Source organism: Aplidium turbinatum, chromosome 3 (assembly GCF_918807975.1).
Source record: "Aplidium turbinatum chromosome 3, kaAplTurb1.1, whole genome shotgun sequence".
Lineage (NCBI taxonomy): Eukaryota > Metazoa > Chordata > Ascidiacea > Aplousobranchia > Polyclinidae > Aplidium > Aplidium turbinatum.
This window is the reverse complement of record NC_137474.1, coordinates 6,402,180-6,425,548: the sequence shown is the minus strand read 5'-3', so window position 1 is coordinate 6,425,548 and position 23,369 is coordinate 6,402,180. Positions and strand designations below refer to the sequence as shown.

The 23,369-nt window shown below is 37.6% G+C and overlaps 1 protein-coding gene across 1 annotated transcript; it reads right to left on the bottom strand.

Moving 5' to 3' along the window:
* Positions 1–703: 703 nt before the first annotated feature.
* Positions 704–21,410, bottom strand: LOC145766144 (phosphatidylinositol 3,4,5-trisphosphate 5-phosphatase 1-like). Its single transcript, XM_082577801.1, has 31 exons — positions 21,274–21,410; positions 20,913–20,976; positions 20,454–20,649; positions 19,972–20,167; positions 19,418–19,546; positions 19,006–19,155; positions 18,219–18,312; positions 17,523–17,624; positions 16,742–16,837; positions 15,598–15,718; positions 14,714–14,911; positions 13,830–14,026; positions 13,266–13,365; positions 12,159–12,273; positions 11,533–11,652; positions 11,020–11,138; positions 10,718–10,888; positions 10,136–10,225; positions 9,789–9,911; positions 9,360–9,542; positions 8,502–8,622; positions 8,019–8,091; positions 7,312–7,412; positions 6,756–6,844; positions 6,068–6,215; positions 5,715–5,818; positions 3,981–4,177; positions 3,098–3,202; positions 2,685–2,790; positions 2,422–2,527; positions 704–1,242 (listed from the first exon to the last, which is right to left on the bottom strand). Exons 1-31 carry the CDS (start codon positions 21,408–21,410, stop codon positions 1,149–1,151), a joined length of 3,945 nt encoding a protein of 1,314 aa, XP_082433927.1. The 3' UTR covers positions 704–1,148.
* Between the last annotated feature and the right edge of the window lie 1,959 nt (positions 21,411–23,369).

Genomic DNA, 23,369 nt, shown 5'->3' with positions numbered 1-23,369 from the left:
TGACAAAAGTTCAGAGACAGTGATTACTACAAAAATTTTCCTATAAAATTAGTTGAATTGATTCATCGCAACCCTCACAACAAGGTACATAAAACACCGAAGGTCAAGACAAGGATTGCCTGTACGGGCTCGACATGACCAAATTTTCTTATGGTACCTAAATCAAAAAAGCAAACTGCAATTTAACATGATATAATTTTTACTATACCTGTTATAAAGTTGTGCTGAAGAGAATTCAATATTCGAAATCGCAATACACAACAAGATAACTTGACATCAACTGGACTTGTATATTTTTCTTGAATTAGCAATTTAACAATTCTTTTTTTTTTCGTGAAAAATTAGCGTCAGACATAGGCTTGAAGTATTTGTAAACTGACAACTGAAATTTTTATTTAGATTTTTTTTTAGAATTTCATATTTTTTAGGTGTAGTAAATCAAAAACCTTTTTAAATCCTGTAATCTCACCACAACAGAATTCCAAACAAGTTAAAAGGATTTTTAACACCATTCCGCAGTCTGATCCCAATAAAAGTCTTGTAAAAAAAAACACGCAAAAATTATTAAATATTTTTACAACGTTTTCTGTGTAAGAAATTGCTCGAATCTATTTCTCTTTATTCGTTTCGCGCCTGAATAGACGCAAATGTTTCTGGAAATGGGAGAAATGTTCTGACAAAATTAGCTAAAAAATAATCCGCTTAATTAACGTAGATCATACGGGAAAAACAAAAACCGAATTTTAATTAATCATAAATCAAGCCTACACGTGGAGCCTGGTGTTAGAAAATTCGTATGAAGCAACAGCGCCACTGTCGGTTGCGTTGTCTGCAAAATATTTTCTTCATTTCTAATGCTGGTAGATAGAAGGCACTGCTTCCCATAAAGCAAAATCAGTCATTTTTAGATTGATTCAACGTCTGCAGACGTCACTACCGAACTGCAGACGTTGAATCAATGTAAAAAAGAGGGATTTTGTTGTCTGGCTTGAGTCTCTGACACTGCATTGTTCACGAACAACATCTTGTGATCGCAAAATTTGACGCTTCTAGAAATGACAGTGGATCGCGACGTCAGTGACTAAGGGGTGCAACGTCATCGTGACTAAGCAAAAAAGATAAAAACTGAATTTTCACGAGAACTTGCTTCATAAGTATAGAGATTGTATAGTTTCAAGTATTGTTCGGCAGTGGTGGGGGTTGCTGATACCGCAGATCACCAGGTCTTCTTTCGTTATGGCGCTAAAAACAACAAGGTATAGTGATTTTACACAAGTGGATTTCTTTCAACTTTCGTTTTCCATACACAACAAAGTTCCACTAGTCAAAATAAAGTTTCGTTGTGATTGTATCATTGCTTCATTGTGATGGCGTCACTGTCATGGTTTCATTGTGATTGTGATGACGTCATTGTCATGGTTTCATTGTGATTGTGATGACGTCATTGTCGTGGTTTCATTGTGATAGTGATGATGTCATTGTCATGGTTTCATTGTGATGCATTCTAACAACCGAAGCAACACAAATAACATACACAAAGTGCAGACCTTACTCTGTATACACACGTCAGCTTGCAAAACTTGTCTTTTTTACGTAGTTTGAACGTCGTCAAACGTTAAAAACGGTGTAAAAAAGACAACTTTGGTTGGCTGGCATTGACTGTGTAATTATACAAAGAATTTAGGCAACTTTATCTAAAAGTACAACATCTTAGAATTGGAGACATCTCTTGTAAACTTATATTTAAAGAGAAATAACTGATCATCTTCACGTAACCCAAGTTGTGCATGCACATTGCATGCATGATGGGATAAACAAGGTTGGCATGACACTTTCAAAGTTCACAAAATAAGCAACCTATATTAGCAACCTTTAATTTCCCGATGAACGACTTCCAAAATGTTTTATCGATTAAATAGTATGTGATCTTAAACAGATGGCCACATTATCTGCAATCTGGGTGCGGCTGGTGTGGAACACTCCTGCCGCAAGTCAGGACAATGTTTATTTCGACAACAAACTCCCATCTTCTCTATTTTAAGATGGCCTTGGTTATTGAGAAGCTCTCGGTTTTAAGAATCAAGCAGCAACGGAAAAACAGTTAGCAGAAAAAGGGTGATTTTGAAGAGTTGATTTTGAATTTGAGAGTTGAGTTTCATTCTGACAAGTTCATCGTATTGGCCTACTGCTATTTGTGAGTCAACGCAGTGGCGCTTGAAACGTAACACACTGAGTGCACGTCCCTATAACGTCAATTTTACTAAATTTCACTGCACACCCAGAGAGCAAAATCCGTCATTTTTACCTTGATTTAACGTCTGCAAACGTTGAATAAATGCAAAAAGCGTCTGAATTGCTGTCTGGGTAATGTTCAAGATTTATTACAACGATTGCGGTCTTCTTTTTATTAAAGTGATGTACCTCAAGAACTCAACGTCATCCCATCCGTTATCCTGCAAGACTACGTTGTATTGAGGAAGATTGATCCTGGCTAGAAAGTCTTCCACAGTTTCAGGATAAGCTCTTTCTGAAAGAGTTGCTGGAGTTTAAAAGTTGAAAAAAATAACCCTCAAAGTAAGTCTCGTCGAGTCAACTTGTGCTATAATGCAAAAGAATAGAACTACTTTTCACCTTTTGTCGTGCTAGAAAAACAAGTCTGTTGCACAAGTTCTCATGTCACTTACCGTCACTTTGCTGCTGTTGAGCTTCACCTGACGATGGGGAAAAGTTTAAAGATTTCAACGCCAGTTGGGCTGAAGAGTTGTCAAGCGCGCTGCTTGCATTTCTCACCTGATAATTTTTTTTTTTTCAATTTAAATCAAAGAATGCTGTGCTAGAATAAGCCGTTCAATCCTTGACTCGAATTCTAATGTTCAGATACTCAGACAAAACAAGGAAAGAAAAAATATTCGTCGTTTTTACTTTGAAGAAGGAGTTCTTCCATGCTACCGATACCAGGCTGGAGTCTCACTAGTAGTACAAAGGTACAAAGATTGTTAGTGTCAGTAATGAACAAGCCACACAAGAAGAGTTACGGTCGATAGAGTCGAAAAGTAACAAATAAAAATCGCGCACACAAGATCAGTAGCTCTCTCACGTTTATAGCGGCCTTGTTGGTAGGGGTGTCATAAAGTGAATGTTGTTGTGGCAGATTGGGGTGAACTGGACTGGATAAGTGATCATGGTTACTCGGGTGGGACTCCTGTACAAATGAAGCGTTGTGAATTACTATTCTTGAATTAACAAGGACACAAGGCGCAATGCCATCCTCCACGTGGTAGTAGTAGCTTTGTATGGCATTTTCACACGTGAAGCTCGTTGTCTTTAAGCCAGTTTTAACAACTATTTCCTCGGCGCGAGGAAGACATGAATAATTCTAATGACTCAATGACATAATAAAACCGGTGAGAACAGAAAGTCACAACAATGCTTTCTAGATTTATGCAAACCGGCAGGTGAAAATATAAAGTGAATGTATTGGCAATTAGATATCCTAACACACTATACCTTTTCTACTGTCATTTTTGTTTATGCATAATTATTGTATTGAGCAACACCACAACATTTAACACTATAAACACAAAATAGCAAACGTTTTCGGCTATGCATCTAGCCCTTATCAAGACTTAAAAGAAAACACATTGAATAAAAAATACTAGAGAATATTAATACACTATTCAACGTAAAATTGTTTTTCTTTTAAAGGTTTGATGAGGGCTAGATGCTAGCCGAAAACGTTTGCTATTTTGTTTTCATAATGTTAAATGTTGCTCAGTCATGTCTGTTTGTTTATGGTTAAAAACGTAACCTCTCTACACAAATTGCACTGTTGTATTGAGTACAGGTTATGGTAATCATAACATATCCTTTTAGTTTTATTGCCATAGGACTTTTTCACCAGCGTTGATAATACGTTACTAGACGTTGATGCAATAAATCAACGGATTTATTTATAAATGAAAACAGAAAGTTCTGCTGACCTTATGGTGACCTTGCTGAACCGTCTCCTCTTGAGTGAACTTGAGTAGAGCGCCTTCTAGCGCTTGTGTTGGAAAGCGAGACTTAGTATTACCCTTGCCGGTAGGTGGCATCAGTGCCGATGATCGCGACTGCTTGGGAGCTTGAGGGGGGGAACCACTAGCGTTTGAGTTTTTTCTGGAGACAGGCAACGAACGGGCTAAAATGAAATGAGAGCTGGTTAAGTTAGTCATTGAAACGAACTTTTGGAATAAAGGCAATGTACAATTGTACAACTTCAGGAAAGAAGTCATTTTTAAATTAAGGGAAACATTTAAAGGGATACTTAAGGAAAAACCTGACTTGGCGATTTTCCACGTTCTTTGTGTTTAACATGCCACCATAAAACGATTTTCAATAAAATTTTGCCCCATTGCGGTCTGACCACCATTGCGCGCGTGCTTTTGTCAGAGCCTTCAAAACGAGATTGGCCCTGAGCAGCGAAGCGTGCGACTGTACACTACAGTTACGTCACTAAAGACTATAGCAATCAGCTAATCGCGCAATAATTGTTACTGCGGGCGATTTGACTGTAGGCTATGTATGTATGTGTGTACATCAAAACAACACATTTCAACATCAAAACATCACACGGTTTGCTCAAAACATCAAATGTGGTAACGTGGCTTTTGTTATTGCTGTCTTTTATTACGTATTCTCGAGCAGTGTTTGCACTTTTTGGTTATTTTGAAAAAAATGAAAATAAATGAAACATTGGACTATGGGCCTTGCCAGCGCCATTGAAAACAAATTTTTTTCGGTAATTTTTTTTGAAATGTATTCTGGAATGTTCAGTTTACTCATTTCAATGCTTAATTCCCGTTTGAAATTTTCATTTAGTATGCCTTTAACAAGACTTTTCGTACACAGTGGGCTTCATACATGATCATCAAACACGTGGAGAGGGGAGCTAAGAAGAAAGGTTCTCGATGTAACAGATTAAGGTAGTTAAGCTGGAAGATGCAGTTCAATTTTCCAAACTTTTTTACGATTAGCAATTACGTGATTACGATATTAAGAAAAATTGTGATGCACCGTAGCCGGGGGCGAATTTTTTTTCCCACGAACTTTTTGTTACTTCGCATAGAGTTTGTATTTATACAGTGTGAATGCAAACATTTTTCGTTAGCGTGTTTGGTTCAGTGGTTTCGTCTTTTGCCTTATGTTCGTGAGGACATCGGTTCGACGCTCATCGAAGTCAATTTTTTTTCTTTCCATTAATTTTTGCTGTGGACAAAAGCTTTTCAAAAAAGGTAAGGTCAGGGTTAATTCTTAATCAATTCGGAAAATCTTACTTTTAGACTAGTGACCAGATTCAACTTCTTTTCTCAACTTTTTTAAACTTGACTAGACTAGGTGTGTCTCCAGGCTACGTTTTTTTCAAGTTCAATGTTTAGATTTGGACCTGGAGGGCGCAAATCGGTAAAAACAGTTACGCGCGCCGCGCGGTAACCAGTAGAGGCTACACTTACAGAAATATACAAATGAGACAAAAAGTTTGTGGGAAAAAAATTCGCTAGCCGGGGATTGAACCAGGTTTGAGAGGTTACAAGCTGGGCGTCGTATGACTCGCAGTCTTCCTGGTGAGCTAGCCTATACGTAAAATATAGCATCCTAATAAACCACCAAATACGAAGAACTTGTAGAAATGTAAGAGCTGCGAAAGCTCGACCGCAGCTTCAAAGGCTGTAGCTTACATTGAATGAGTTTCTTGGCGGTTATTTCCATCTCGGTCATCATCTTGAGATGCGTATCTTTATTGATGACGTTGCTAATAGGCAAGGTGCTCCCCTTGACAGGGCTGAAACAAATAAAGCGTTGTGAACGGTGGTGGTGGTGAGGAAAATTCCTGTCATTGCTATACAGTTTGAATGAAGTTGTTGAGAAGCGACCAAAGACATCGCCACGCAACCTTGGGGAAGCTTTCCAGTGTATATAAATAAAGTACCGCTCTACGTGCAAAATTTCAGACAAAATCCCAAAAACACACCTATTATATGTTAAATCAATAAAAAAGCACGGATTTTGTTGGATGGAACACATATCTTACCTTCCTTGCCGCGGAGATAGTCTAGGCGACAGTTTCTGCCCCCCAATAATTGTTGTCAGAGCGTTTTGCATATTTTTCTGTGAGGACAGTTGAGTTTTGGGGCAGGATCTCACTTCATCGGGAACGGCGTACTCACTTTCAGTTGCTTCTAACAAAAACACGTTGTCGTGATTTCAAGTAACGTTTAAATGAAGGGACAAACAATGAAAGTGAAAATACGATGTGTCATCAAAGTTTCGGTTAAAACTTGGCATGTCCTACAGACGCACTACCAGGTTATATTAGTGTTATGTAACATTAACGTACGTGTCACATTAGTACGTTTCAAGTTCCATACCAAGACTATGTGGTGACAATGCAAATGATAATGACAAAAACATCTCAAAACACTTAAAGATCAAGACAGAAGCTTTTTGGTTGAAAACTTTCTGCATGCATGTGATGTTCTGTAACGCCTACTCAGATAGAAAAGCAACTATTTTTTACATTGATTCAACGTTTGCGGACGTTGAATTGAATCAATGTAAAAATTACGGATTTTGCTGTCTGGAATATATCCAATTATTATAATCTGTTCAAATTGACTCGAAAGCGATTGTGTTTTTGCATTGAGCGAGGGGATCTCAAAGTTTTAAAAAGTTGGTGATCCTTCAATTTTTAATTTTCGGTGTTATAAAAAGTCGCCTACCGTTGTAGGTGTTGAGCTCTTTACAAGGGGAAACTTCAACTGACACCGTTCTTCTCACAGGCAATGCACCTTGAGACTGGTTGAATGGTCTACACACAGAAAAATGCATTGTTGAAAATTAGTTTATGTAACCGTACTTTTCAAGTGCTATGTAACAACCCAGACACCAAATCAGTCGTTTTTTTACATTGATTCAACGTCTGCAGATGTTGAACGACTGATTTGCTGTCTGGGAAATAAGTCCAACAAAAGTTTAACAATACGACTTAATCACACAAAGTCTCTCTCCCCTCTTTGCTTGCAAAAAGCCTGGTCTTCATCTCGAAACATCAGGGTCAGCCAGCAAGGTGCCTTGAAAAGTGCCTTTTATGATATTTATATACCACTGTGCAACACATTTGTCATCACATATAAGAACTGGTTGTTTTGAAAGTACAGCACCCAAAGCGTTCTGATCTGATCAATGTCGGCAGACGCTGATTTAATGTAAAATGAGCCAATTTTTCAAACTGGACTACGGTAGACTATTGAAACGCAGAATACATAAGTTACGTACAAAGAAGCAGGTTTCCTTATATTAGCCTCTGACTTTCGCTTTGCAGGCGCATCAACAACTTTCTTGATGTCATTCAGGTCAGAATAAACAACTTCTTCGATCTGTAAAGTGAAAAGTTGTTTGGTTGCGCAACATAGATTCTGGCCATTTTCCAAATTTTCCAAACGTCTACACTCTACAGACGTTGAATCAATGTAAAAAGGGAATGATTTGCTGCCTGGGTTGCAGCTGACACGTATTCACACGACATGCCACCATAACAACAACAACAAATAAACGAAAAATCCCAAAAGATAAACGAATAGGCAATAACTTTCATACCTGACAGAAACTACACTCAATAACATGATACGGTCTTCTAGCATCAAATAAACTAAACTATCACCATATGTTTCAGTGGATAATCTGTCTTTATTCAGATGTTTCGTCAATCAGACACGACTGACTTCTTCAGGGGTGCTAGATTAGGTAGCTACTACCTGTCCAGCATAGTACATCACAAAACCATATTGCTGTAAAACAGCTAAACATACAAAATGAAATTCAATTTCGAAACAAAGTTATCGCGCGCAACTTTTTTTTCTGATCTAGAAAAAAATTTTTAAATGTTATTAATTCATTAAACTACACTTTCTATCCAATATGCGTCTTCAGCGAATGTCTGCCACTTAACAGCATCAGGCCAAAGTTGTATGAGGAAATCCTACCATGTTTGATCTTGCTAGGTCATCATCTCTCCGAATAAAGTCATAAGTCTTCTCCTTCGGAGCCACGGAGTCCCTGGATGAAAACGACAAAAAGACTGGTAACTTTTCAGACATTGTCGAGAAATTTGCGTTTGTTAGATGAAAAACGAACGTTATTTTAATTAAAAAATTACTTCTACCTGCTTTGTAATCATGTGATCCTGGTTCCACTTTCAACTTAAGCGAGTTGCGGAAAACACCGCCCACATTTACCGAGAGTGTAATAAATTAAGTGGGCGTAACTGCTGAGAGAAAGGCAGCTAGAGGAAGTGACCACATAAATCTAGTGGTGCCCAAGACCTGGCATAATAATTAATTGTGGAAATCCTTATCTTCGGACTGGCTGCTGAGAAAACCTCTTTAAAAGCTTACTCTTGGCAGTTTCGTATACTTCCAGAGGATTGATTCAACGCCTGCAGAATGACATTGCTGCCTGGGTCGTACCTGGTTACAACAAACATGGAAGCCAGTATTTGACCAGTGACATCGCCTTTCCGGGTCAAGTTGTCTTCGAATGTACGAGGGAAACTTGCCACCATAGGCCGCAGTGATACGACACATTCTCCTGCAATGAAAGCATATCTGTCACTTTAAACCAAAACTAGTCTCAGTCATTTTCATTCAACGTCTAAGCGTGAACCTGATATACAAGGTTGAATGCCAAATCAAAGGTTGATTCGCCAAGCTAAAGCTAATGACAAAGACCTTTAGAAGAAAAATTTTTCACATTTTTAAACGCTTAAATATAGCTTGATTTAAATATAACATAAATAAGGGTTAAATACACAAACAGCGGATATTTTGAGCGGCCGATTACGCTTGCTGTCTAATTAATAACTGAAAATCAGTTCGGCTAAGTTTACCTGTAGATTAGTAATTGGCGATTCTAACAAGCGGATTACGGTTGGTGGGTAAAGATTAAACGGTCTGCAAATTAAACTTTCTAATCGGACGATTTGCTTAATCCATGATTGATTACTATAAGACCATTCAACCCATTAAGAAGGAAAACCTTGAACAATTTGTAAAAAGTATCTGTGGTATTAAATTTCATTGTTAACATAGCGCCCAGTCAGAAGGAAGTTGACTACACAACGTCGGCTTGATGTCATCAGCAACATATTATGACTCTCATCAGTCTTTGACTCGTATCACTCCATGACTACTTCCTGTGAGAACTGTGGCCTTGACAAAAGCAGGAATTTGCAACAGGAAACACTGCGCGCAATCAAAACAAAAATGCCAGCATTTGAAACTGAATGAGCTCACAAAAAGATAAACAAAAAAGTCTCAAGCATCTACCGTGTATCTCATTGTCGTCTTCGGAGCGCACTGAGATGAGGATGTGTTGATCCATCAGGTACTCTTTGTCGGATATGATCGGAGTCAACTGGGGAATGCTGTCCGCGTTCCACACGATTTTAACTCGATTGGTTCCAGAGTCAAAGCTCTCCAATCCGCTGTTTCTGCTGCTTTTCACAAACTCTGCAAAATAGCGTTCATCATTGGCAAACACTGAATCAAGTGTTGCAGATATTGACGCAGCTAGTATCCACAACATTAATGCAGTGAGCGAGGTCAAGTAAACTTCAAAAAAGGTTGAAACTGTTTTTTAAGAAAATGGGCCATTATGAAGTACTGGAAAGATGTCTTGAAGTAGTAACTGAACTATTTGTCCGGTTGTGATGGTTAGGTGATAAAATTGGTAGAAATCAAACGTGTGTGACTCACTTGTCAAACAGACAGAATGGATCTGGAGGTAAAAGCTTCCCCTCAGTGCGGACTTACACCAAACTTCGACTTTATTGAAGTTGATTGACGCTTGGACGCGTCCGTCAGATTCGTTTGAGATGTCTACAGTTCACAAAAAGGGGGAAAGTTTAAAAATGGCGGACTATATAAAAGATCTGATTGGGCACTGACATAGCATAGAAAACAAAACTTCTGGCTGAAATTTAACATGCTATTTTCCAAATAGAATACGTGTGATAGAATTAACATTCCAACTAGCCTACGCTATTGCAACAAATTCTACAAACGCAAAAGGTACAAGAACATCTGACAATTCAATAACTTACCATGATTAGAAGCATACTGGCTTCGAACACCAACGTGAAAGTTCGAAAACAATGGCGAATGGTCGCTCGTCATGATGTCGTCAGTGCATCCTGAGCAATGACGTAAGGTCGCGTTATTGTAATTGAATAGGAAACATTACAATAAGGTTTTTAGACGTAATAGCCAGCAAAGAAGTTTGAGTGAATATCGAGAAAACAGCAAAATCTGAAGGTCGTCTAGCCAATGTTAAAACACTGAAATAAATGAACCAATGCAATGTCATGTAATGACGACAATGTTATCTCCAGTTGACCTGTCAAAAGTTGCCCTTTTACATCGCTGTAACGTCGCTGAGCACTTAAATGATGTCAAAAAGGAAGCCGAGCTAACTGAAAAACACTCTATGTGCACAAAAAAGGCCATAACCGTCCCGCCATGGACACAACAAAACAAAAGAATACCAATAACTGGGAAAATAGAAAACTTTACTTGAGCTAATCCACTGTTTTCTTCTTTTACTACCACAGATACTGTAAATCACAAAGCTGCAAAAGAAAGCAAACAATAAGGAAGATTTACAAGATTACAGCAAGCCTGGTTACCGTAGGCATGGCAGACGTTATGTGTCTCGGGATAGGACCTCCATAGAACCCGGTCGCACCATGATGGAGTGTTAATCTTGATCCCAGTCTTCTTCACCTTGCGATAAGCATACGTCTCTCTAGTTCCTCTCTCGTAGCGGTAAGTTGGAGGAAACCGGATTTCGTCTTCATCTGCACATGGAGAAAATTAATACAGTAGGCCGGTAATTATGTCGAAGTGAACCGAGGAATTGCTGTTTTTTAACTTTGCGTGTCAAAAGATATTTTGCGTGTCAAAAGATTCCATTACAAGCAGGTCTTACCAAACCCAAGAAAAACTTTGCTCAGTCCTTTCTCTCTTTTCAGTTGATCAACTTCGAACAGAACTTCGATTTCGTTTCTCTTGATATGTTCAAGAATGTCCTTTACCTCCATTTCCACCCTGAACGGAAAATAATCTTCATAATTTCGTGAACTACTTTCGGTACCTTTTGAAGCCGAGTTTTTCGATCGGGGGAATGAGTAACCTTCTCCCCTTGAGGCTCAGTGACACAGAATAGACCAAAACAAGGAAATAAATTTCCGAATTCTCATTCGAGAACAGCTGGTTCGTAAATTTATTTTTAGAAAGTTAGCAAAGAGAAAACGAAAAAGAAAGGTTATGAATTTTGCTTTGATGTTATTTCGTTAAAATGAATGCTAGAGCGTTTGGTTACGTATCAACAAAGTTCTAGAATTGTGCTGGCGCAATCTCAATGTTAAATAAACGTATTTTTGCATCAACGCTTAATCAAGGCTGTGCAGAATATGTTTAAGTTGGTCAGACGGACTGTTACCTGTAGTTGAGATCCCCGAGAAAATAAAGATGGTCAAATCTGTTGGTGAGGTCAAAGCTCTTGAATCTATCTTCACCCAAGTTCAGGGAACGGACGATGTCGTAGTAATTCTGATTGCGCCTGTGCGTGTGAAAAGAATAAAACATGTGTCGCATTGAAAACTATCAAGGCTTATTAGCCTCTATCATTTGTTCGGCAAAATGAGAACTTTCTCGCGAAGCTGTTACGACGAAAGGGGAAGAACTTTGAAGTCTTTGGAGTTGGGATCAGAGTTGCCAAGTAATCCTGAAGGAACTCAGACAGTATTAGCTTGAAATTGGGACATTTCAAGACAAATCAGGCAAAACGTTTTATTGATGGTCCAACACATTACTGATACCACAGGAAATTAAACGTTTGCACAAACAAATGTTCAAATGATTCGCTAGATGTCGGACACAGTATATAAAATTAGGCCAATATATAAAAAAAAAATTTCAAAATTTTAGGCCATCTGGCAACCCTGATTGAAATTGAAAACTAAACAAAAATATAGTAAACAACTGAAGACATGATGCTTCAAGAATATAACCAAGCAGAGCATTAAACGGAAATATTTGCAGGAAAGAAACAAAAATGATGCGTACCTTACACATTTCTCCGATCCGGATGTGAGATGGGCATTTACAAAGCAAAACGACGTTCCACCAAATTGAAAGGAAACTGCGACCGCTCCCTTGTTGCCGAGCGCATTAGCGATACCTAGTGGTTCAGTAATAAATAAAAACATCGCTGCTACAATGCCACACGACTGTTGCATATTTGACAAGGGTTACTGTAAACTAAATCAATTGTTGTAAAATAAGAGATTTTATAAGCAAACCCAGCTCGCAAATCAGATCTTTTTTACATAGATTCAATGACCTAAGTCATGGACTTCTTAATAGTAGGATCGCCTAAGTCATCAAAGCAATAGTATATAGTGGAAGAAAGGCCTGTAAGCCTTGCATCAAAGACAATAAAAAAGGAGTCTAAAGATAGGAAAATGGGGTAAATCCGATCAAAAGAAATGTGAGACAATCCACTCATTGTATTCTTGAAAATGAAAGTGAATTATGCTGATCACGACACGGCTCCAACACTACGGCACCAGAAAAAAATCAGTCTTTTTACATTAATTAAACGTGTGCATGCGTCGAATAAATGTCAAAATTAATGTAGTAGCCGGCCGGGTAACAAAACTGATTAAGAAACAACTTCGTTTGGAAATAAGTTTTGTTTTGCCAGTTCTGCCACTATGCCCAGCGGCTGGGTCAATTAAAAAAATTTAAACACAATTACACGCCAAAGCACTAACGCTGGAGCCTAGCAAGTGATTTCCGCAATGAAAGTTCAAAATTAGAATATGCAATATACTGTACATCAACAATTACGGGTAAGTAAAAGGGTCAGATCCTATATGATAACAGTTTATGATGTGCGAATATCTAAAGACTTGGTTTCTGGAACAGACTTTCAATATGGCGAGGAGGAGGTTCGTTTTTGCTCGAAGCTGCAACAGTTTTCTCTGTGGATAGAACCAGACGAAAAGTACTGCAACTTCGAGCAATGGAAAAAAAAAATATTTAAAACTGAATGAAGCCTCAAATATCCGTTATCATCATCAGCTTTCCTGTGCTTACTGCATGCTCAACGTCAGAGGGTTTCAGACGAGCTTTTTAGACGTGACTATAAGTACATATACAAGAACAAACCTGTTTTCACACTCGACGTTTGAACGTGGCTGATACGATTCTTATGCTCTTCTTTAACAATGATCATGATCTTTATATGCCAAAGGGCGTCCATAGCAACCTGTCAACAAACAGAGTGCTTTATCCACGAGGTTTGGAATATTGCAACAGTGAAACTCTTTAAGAGTTGATTGGTGGTACAGAACTTGAAAATAGCGAGTTGAAGATTGCTCATGGTTCGAAGCTGCAGTTTTTCGTCTGACTTCCTTCAGGAACTGTCGTCATCTTCTGCCGAGAGATAGACGACAAACTGCAGCTTTGAGCTAGGCTATGAGCAATCTTCTATTTACTATATTGAAAAGTCTTGGATAATAAATATTTTCAAAACATGATGTGCTAGAGAAAAACCGAGCGCAGATTTGGAATCAGCACAAAAAAACATCCACAAAACTTCTATCGCTGATTAAGTTAATCAATATAATGTGTCAGTTATCAAAATAATCAAAACATGACGCACATTTGATTACTTGGAGCAAAAATGCACAAGTTGGAGAAATTGAGCACTAGCTTACACATATAACTAACCAGATGAAATGGAGTATCAGTTATATCTTGGATGGTGTCCATTACTTTATTTGACCATTCCTTCTCCGGAAGACCCGTCTCTTGAGTCCCAACTACATAGATGTCATGAGGAACCTCCTGCATACTTGGATCCAGGCACTTCCCTGATCCCTTGCAAAGGAACCAGGAGCTGATATCAGAAGGAGGGATAGCGTCTCCTAAGAATAAGATGAAACAAAGAGTAACTCTTCCAGAAAAATCTTCAATGACAGCGTTGTCACGTCAGAAAGAAGTTTTTGTGTGGCTAAGTGTTAAATAGACAAAAATTTGAACTCATAAAACCACGAAACAGTCATTCGTTGTAATTTTACACTGGAGTTTTTAATGTGGAACATGAGAACGTCTGAAGCCAAGTCAAAAATCAATCGATAACTTAAAACACAAATAATCATCTCGTACAACTGTGTGTTGAACAAAACCACTGAACGTCGTAACAGCTTAAGCACATTTCGACTGAAACTGGGGACCGTTTCCCATCCAAGATGAGAAATGATGTGAAGGGCTAGAAAACTCAACATCATTTTTTGACTCGAATTTTGATTGGAAATTTTTAACACCTTTTTCAGTAGAATTATTGTATTGAGAAGGTGATCCAGAAGTTAGAATCACTGATCTATGACAGTGAGTCACGTGACGTACGCACCGACCTCCGTGACATAACTGGTGTTCGATCACGTGACTTACGCATGATGTACGTGGCATGGCTACCCATACAACAAATTAGTGGCTTTTTACATTAATTCAACGTCTGCAGACGTAGTTTTGCAGTTGAAGAATGTATTTTTGGCACACAGGCGAGGTATCCAAAAGCATGTATTACAAACAGAACTTCACACAAAACATACCCATGTTCCAGGAACCACAAAACACAGAGACGCAATCAGGATCAGTAACAACGTTATGTTTGTTTCGAACATATTGCATAAGCTGGCAAAAAGCTTCTCTCTGGTCACTTTTTTCGAAACTGTAATCCCTTTTTTTGCTTCCCTCAAATAAGATGCTCAACTTGTATTTTGACTTGTTGCTTTTGACAAGCTGCAAAACTAAACAAACACATTTATGAGTTCACGATTGCAAAGATAACGTTAAACTGCTGTTTGCAAACGTCAAAATACTGTTTATTTTAAACACATGTATTAGACCTAAGCTGAATAACAATGCGTTTTTATACAGCGTTGTAGCCATTACACAATTAGACATATGTGTTGCTCTCAGAAAAGGACAAACGATAAGTCTTAAAAAGCATTTAACGATCATCACTGTAATTAATAACTGACGGTATGTTTTAATGTCCATTGATAGTAATAAGAATGAAGGTTAGATGTTGCCTTTGTACACAAATAAAAAGTCGTTTAAAATTCAGATCAAGCCCATTCGCTGTTTTCATTAAAAATTAAAGTTTAATTGACATAGCAATCGGGCACTGAGCAACGTTTCCTGGAAACAAAAGCAAACGAAACCAGACTTAACATAAACAGACAAGTGGTTTCACTTTCCTGAAAATTATCACGTAAAATTGTAACGGGAAAACCTTGAACTAACAGCCAGAGAGCAACGCTATTCAAAATAAACTTTGACATGCAGCTATACAAAAGCGTAGTGTATCATATACCAGTACTCAAGACCAGACTAAAGTTAACCAGTGATTAAAAGCACAAAATTTTCCGACATAAAGCGTATTTTTACGCCATGGAAACTTCAATAACACAATAGATAAATGCCAGTTTACCTTTAGTATGATCATAGATCGTGATCGTTGTGCCATCTGTTTTCAACATCGACAGGGTGCCTTTCTCAACGTTAATCTTTAGCCGAAGTTTTGTGAACATCATGGCCCCTTCTGGTTTGACCTGAAAATAATGTCACAATATGCAATGCATGCTTAGTCGTCGAAAATGTAACGTGAGTTCAGGTTGTTATGTTTACACTCTGCAACAAAGTGGCAAGAAATCGAGTTGGCAAGAAATCGAGTAATAGTTTGGAAAAAGTATCTGTCAGGCTAGAGGATTTTCCAGGAAGACAATCAATCTTCAAACATTTGGTCAGGACACAGCCATGCGCTCTCGACGGACAACTGACGTCATTTTGAGCGCAGGCCAAACATTGTTAGCACCACTACGTCGTGCAATTGCAGTCTTTTCGAGTTGTTGCAAGGTAAGTATGTGCCTAGCAAACATATCACAGGAAGTGTAATAAATGGGCGAACCACCTACATACCGGACTTTCCAGTATGGAGACAATACAATGAGCCCAAGAGGTAGCACATCACCCTTGCAAAATTCTTGTTTAAATTTACATAGAAATTTCAATCACTATAGCTAAGTATAAGTATTTAAGTAACCTCTTCTAAAAATACCAACAAGCCTCTTTTGTGTGATAAATATAATTTATGTTAAACGGTTTAAACCTATTGAAGTTAGTTTGTTTGGTATGTCTGTAGACTGGTATGTCTGTGGACAAAGTGAAATCTCTCTAAAATACTAATAAATTCGTACTCCGTAAATGCCCAATTCCTTATGTCAATGCCAAATAAAAAGAGCATTTGTCAAGCAAAATTGTCTATACTCCCTTGCGCAAAAATTCTATGACTACTGCGTTGAAGTGGGGAAAATAAAAACATTGCAAGAAATAAAACCAACGTGATTTTCTTATCAACTTCATCTAAGTTTAGTTGGTGAGGGGTTTTGATAAAATGCAACCCACTCGTTACAACACACAGGCTGTAAGTTCCGTTGAATGGTAGGTACATGACAGTATGTACAATAATCAAGGTTTTGCGTAAAAAAATGCATTGGTTCTGCTAACAATGAAAAAACTATCACACCTCTAAAGTCAAAATTAGGTTTTCGAGTTTCGAAAAAACTTTGTGCTACCTCAAATGTTCTCTCGGAATTGCTGTCTGTCTTTCTTTGCCGCTTTTTTGGTAGACAACTACGCTCCACAGGTGTTTGGCTGACACCAAGTAATTCCTGAAAGTGTTAACAAAAGTCCAAGGTTAAAAAAAGCAATTTAAAACACGTGTCCAAAAGTGGATGTTAAAGCACACATATCGTCGCTAGATGAGACACATCAGAAGGCCAGAGGAGGTCAAAATAAAGAAGACTGTGACTTGAGTGTATACTAAACACAGTATATGCACGAGGAACAAAACAATTTACAGGAAAGCTTCGAATTCAACGGTTATCGATGTTTGTCACGGGGCTGAGGAATAAATATAATATACAATGTGGTCATTATGATACAGCTTATACACATCAGCACATTGATAATAGAAATTTACCCGGTATCAGGCTCAGCCAGCTTGAAGCTATTTATAGCAAACTGCCGTACAATAGTCATGTTGCCAATGGTTTCGTCAATAAACGCTATATTAAGCAATGTATAGAATATGAGTTGTGTATGACGAAGAATCCCTACTCTCAAAAGCCGTAAATTTTTCCAAACAGAAAACCATGAACAAAAATGCACCACGCAAATAGATTAGACTGCTTCAAACGCAATAATCTGAACCGTTGGTTTGTCAGCTCTTGTGACTAAACAGCAGAGATGTGAAAGTCAACGCACACCAAGCTATTTCCGGGTCAACAAAGCACGAAACCTCTACTTTGCAGAAAAGAAGCAAGCAATTAGAACCTCACAACGCTTGCTGCTTACCTGTAAGTTGATGCACGCTCTTCTATTGATATGCTTGACTACTGTTCGGCAACTCCCCAGGCGGGTTAGGAACGTGTCAAAGTCGACATCCGTATCTTGCGTCTGCGAATAGAAACATGAGGAATTAGTTGAAGGTTGTAACGCACTAACATTAAACCAGATAAGCTTGGAAGAATACATGAAGCCATTATAGGCCAATTTAACGATTAACATGGCCATTCCCAGACAGCAAATCAGTCGTTTTTACATTGATTCAATGTAAAACGCGACTGATTTGCTGTCTGGGTTGTTTTTCTTAGTCAGCATTCTATGATTGGTTATCTAAACAGTCATCAATGATGGAAGGATGGCCAATGCGACATGAGGTGGACAGTGGACACAGCCAGCCAATCTCTCATCACTTGCCACGTTTTAAGGCCTGTTGGGATCAATATAGGAAGGTGGAACACTTTAACCTTTTTAAACAACATAACAATCTTTCTTCTTCCATTCACCGCTTTAAAAACACCCAGAGTGACATTCTTTGCCGCTTATTTCAAATAGTCTCAAAAGGGGCCGTTGAATTGATTAATTGGTAACTGGAGCAACTTATGCTGTTTCCGCCATCCTCATATGGAGTTTATATACAGTAGTAACACAGCAGGACTTCGGAGTCTAACAACTTTTCGAAATCTAAAGTTGAGTGAATCTCCTTACCGAGTTGCACGAAGTACGAGTTAGAGAGGGCGGCGAACTCTGATCAAACAATTGTCTCAGAATATCAATCTTCACCAGAAAATTTTGCAACTCACTGTGAAAGCAAATTTTATAGTTAAACTTCTCCAATCGTGGTGGTGTAATAGTTGATGAAATGGTCCATTCCTCACTGTCACACTCGAAAAGAAAGGAATGCCTCTCTGCATTAGCAAACGGAAACAAAGTAGCAGTGTGAAGGAAGTAAAATTAGGTATGCCCTATTCCTCGCAGAGATTGCCAAACTCAAATAAAGTTTTTAATACAGTGACATGATCACGATGACCGGTGGATTCCAAATTAAAGTTTCGTAAATCTGTATTTTTTCGGTTGAAACGAAACGAGGTTTATTTTTAGATCAGTTAGGATGAGACGACTTTTCGTGTCATTAACTCATCTCTTACGCAACCTAAACGTTAGTTTCGAAACGGAATAAGCTGGCTGCTGAATACATGAAGGCTGAGCCTAATGTTGCGACAAGAATTGGGTGCTTAGCTGCCGCAGTGTGCACTAAGTGAGCTTTGTCCACTAATTGCGTTTTTTAAAGTTTCACAACTTTTTTAATATCTTGAAAATTAAGCTGTGGTAGAAATGTTACAAAAGAACACAAATACTACGGAGTATCTTTTTACATTTTACATATTTACACATTATACAGTATAATGTATACACAAACTTCCATAAACTGAAAAACTTTAGACTGGTTTTTGACAATTGACAAATCTTGTATAACGATTCAAAAATTTGTTACTTTTGAAAAGCAACCGCTTCTTGGGCAAGCAAAGTTTGAAGCTGAAAGCACTGCTGCTCTCCACGACCAATCGAGGTGCAGTCTGCGTCAAGACCCCCCTCAGATGTATACTGCTGCACTGATTCCAAGAAAGGGGTGTTTGCACCTGACCTGAGCAATATGAGCAAAAAAAACTTGAATATTAGTAAACTGAAAGGCATTGAAAATGTTTAAGTTTATATAGAAGTTCAAGAAATTGCCATCTCCAAAATGTTGCAAAGCCCATAAACCAAAAGCTTTGTGTTTCCCAGTATCAGGTTTAATCAAAATTTGTTAAAAGGGAGAAAATTTGCAAAAATTATTACTATAAATGAGTCATTCAACGGCTTTAAATGTAAATCGTTTTAATTAGCCAAAGGGAAATTAAAATTACCATATGGTCTTTATATCATTCAGCCGTGACAATAACTTTGCTTTGACTTTGTCTTCTTTCGTTGATGGCTTAGGGACATCACTGCAGAGAACTTGCCTTTTAGCGGTGGTACTTGACGATGGAGATTTTCTAAAATTAAATTGAAAATTCAACACCATGCTATTTCACAGCAAGTCAAACCAGTCCATACGTCTAGACGTCAAATCAATGAAAGTAAAACAGACTGGTTGGGTTTCTTCATGTGTTTGGTGTGCAAGACAAACAAATCAGTCTCACCGTCTCCGTGTAAAAAGAAAACAAAATGCAACAACAGAACAGACTGCAGATTGTTAACTGTAATATGCTCAGGAGTAGTGTTTGTTATAAAGTCTTGTCATCATACGCCATGGGTTTTTCTCAAAGTCAAATGAAAAATGCACAAATACGTTTATTAATACCACCATGACAATAAATGTCTGGTTTATTTCGTGTGTTTTATGTATGACTTTCACATCTAATGCAATATCACTCATTCCATTCGATAGATATATACCAACTTTGAAAACTATGATCACCTTGCTGGGGGTAATGGGGGAGGAGTGTCACCTTCTCGAGAAAGCTGAGTAGGCACACTTGTAGCTATCTCTAGAGGTGTTGGCTTAATTGCTATATTCCCAATTGATGTACTGAGATTTGGAGATGATGTTACAGCAGTAGCAGGTATCAGAGGCAATGGTAGAGCCTCAATACGAGCAGCAGGCAAAGTCGGTTCTAAATATACATGGCAGTTTCAACATATAAATGTGTCACAGCAAGCAAAATGATTATAACACCCATCATAACTTTATATCTTAAAGCAACAAATTCTTCACTTGTTCAATGCAAAAGTTAAATGGTGAGAACAAAAGTTGGCAAACTGCATATCAGGCACAAAATTCAACATAAAAAATACAATGTAAACGCAATTAACAACATTAGAGCATTCATTTAATTTTTTTCCATAGTTTCAAAACGTCGACATAATTTTTGTGCTGCAAAAATTTCTGTATTAAATTACCATTTTCACATTGCATCTTTCCACTTGAACGTTTACAAACAGGTTGATCCCGTTCACAAGGACTACTTCTATCTGTCAAGATATCCAGTCCAACAGGAGTAGTAAGTCCAGTGACGAGACCGTTTTGAAGTTTTCGATAATCTTTCACCAAGTCTCCCAACGACTCAAAGCTACGCAGCTGAACACCTTTATGTGTCTGACAAAACATTTTTTTATTATTTCAATGCTCCAACTATTTTGATCTGACACAAACCTGAAAATAAATAAAAATTCAAGCAATATCTACAGCAACAAAATCCTAAAGCATAAAATAAATACAAGTAAACTTCAAAAACTTCTTTTATCGAGTCTTCTAAATTTAACTTCAATAATTGTACTGATAAAAAAGAACTGTTAAGTTACAGTACATTACATACAAGTATGTAGCAATAAATATATTAACTTTGGAAACTCGCAAACCTGAACAGCCAGTCTGCCATTATCTGTAGGAAGTATCCTGTAAGTGTGAACTGTTTTGTTGTGCCTGTGAAATGAAACATTTTGAAAACTCAAGTAAAGCAACATTTATTTTTAGTTATATACATTTTATAAAACAGATTTAGATGTAGAAAACATGAATAAAACTCAACATCATATGATAGTTGATGACCAGTGCAGCAAAGATTAGTTCATTTAAAATTATCACCTTTTACCAAAAAGCTAATAAAAGTTATAAAGACTACGCCAAAAATATAAAACATCAAAATGTAGCTATTCTAAACTTGTTGAAATCTTACATAACTTTTGTATCTACACGATGATGGCACAATAATGTACTTACAGGACACTCAAAGCGTATGCTCCTGCAATACTTTCACTAGATCTGATGACAAAACTTCCATCAATGCCTGAAATGTTTACTAACTCTTCGGCATTTTTTCGACTTACATTCCCAAGAAACCATTTTTCATCAGACATGTTTAACCATCATTTTATGAAAAGACGTATAAATTCAAAATTTCAACACTTTTAATTTCATAGTTGAAGCATATTGACACCTTGTTCAACAAACAATCTTTAATTAAATTCTATGTGTATGTATATATATGTAATGCTACAACACCTGTAGAAACAGAAAAATACAGTTGACCAGCATCTAATCAAATAATTATTGAGAATATTTTTGCTATTCAAATTTATTGATGAGGTTGTTTAACAAAAACATTGAATCAAAAACATGAATATGGCTTTATCTCCATATGTAGTTTGGTTGTGTGCGATTCCCTGAATCAATGTGTTTGACGCTTCAAGAAAACAAAAATCATTTTGAATGATTTATAAGAAAAAACAAGCAAACTACAAAGCAAGCATAAGTTTTACATCAAGCTCCAAAGGCACACCTGGTATGCACAAAAAAACTAACATGGCTTTAGCCACAAAGCTTTTTCAAAATCCCAATTCGGAAACAACCTTTTTCAGAGAAAACCGATTCGGTGATTTCTTAAATCTAGCAACCGCATCTGTATATTTAGAGAATTTGTAGAAATCATAACCTTAAAGTGTTTCTGACAGGAAAATAAATTCGCTAAATTTACCTAAGATTTCAAAGAGATGACGCTAACAAACTTCCCTGACCAGCAAATCGTAAAAAATATCCACAGGCTATTAAGTTACACGCTTGTAAACTTTCGGCGAATCCGGCACTTATTCAATTGCGAGAATAAAAACGGCAACACCGCTGTGACGTCACCATGGGTGGGAAGGATACTTTCTTTCTCTGTGGTGAGTTGGTAAGGTATGGTACAACTACTGCAAAACATCAATATGTGGGGCTGTGTTGGTCTAAAGAATGTGCAAAATGAGAATTACTAAAATGAAAATGTAAACTTATTATTACCATCAGGTTTAGATCAAATAGGTTGAGTTTATTTTTATCAAACAACATCTCAATTCAACTGAAATTGCAGTTTTTCTAAACTCTTGTAAGGCTACGATTTTGATAATTTTTTATTTGTCCTACTCTGGCTATAGCCATTTCCGGTGTAACAGAAGTATCTCACAAACAGTACCCTTAATTTATGGTTGAGGTAATGCCTGCAAATTGCTGTTTATGTGACAGTGTCATGACAAAGACGTGTGCTATCTTTTCGCGCTTTCAAACAAAACAAGGTGATGAGAAGAAAATAGTCAAAGTTTTCTTCAAGTGTACGAAAGTGGGATGGGCCATACAAAACTAGTCGTATATATATGTTCTCTTCACTTCACTGGAGATGATTTTGTTAACACGACTAACCCGATTTGGATCTTCCCAGCAATGAGTGGCATGCTGGGAACTCTAGGTAGTGCGTTTGCCACAAGTGCGAGTCCAATGCATGTGTATGTTGCCATGAAGTGCCACAGACTAAAGAACTTTTGAAGAAAGACGCATCTAGCTGTGTTACCAATTTGACCGATTTTGAGGCACACTTACATCCTGCAGTTCTAAGTACTTTTTTTTTATGAGGAGCAGGAAAAACTGGAAAAAAAGCAATAAACCGAAAGGAGAAAACGGAGACCCATCAAAAGAATAAGGATGTTACATTAGGCTAAAAATACCCTAAACACTAAAGAATGCACACTAAAAGATGTGATTTTATTTCCTTGCAGGCAATATCAGTAATAATTAGTCGCTTACAGGCATGTATTGGAGTGGATACTGGATACAACAAGGTGATACTCTCGGAAGCAACATTCAGATTGTGCTGCAGTCATGCATTGTTTGGCGAATCCGAAACAATTTTCCAAGTCCAGATGGTCGTTACATTTCAATGGCCAACTGAAGGCACATTATGAGAGAAAGAGAACTTTTATTTATTAATGAATACTGATGAATGATGATGAATTAAATATGAATGATGATTCGTACAATTTCTTCATTTTTTACTTCAAGTAGCCTAT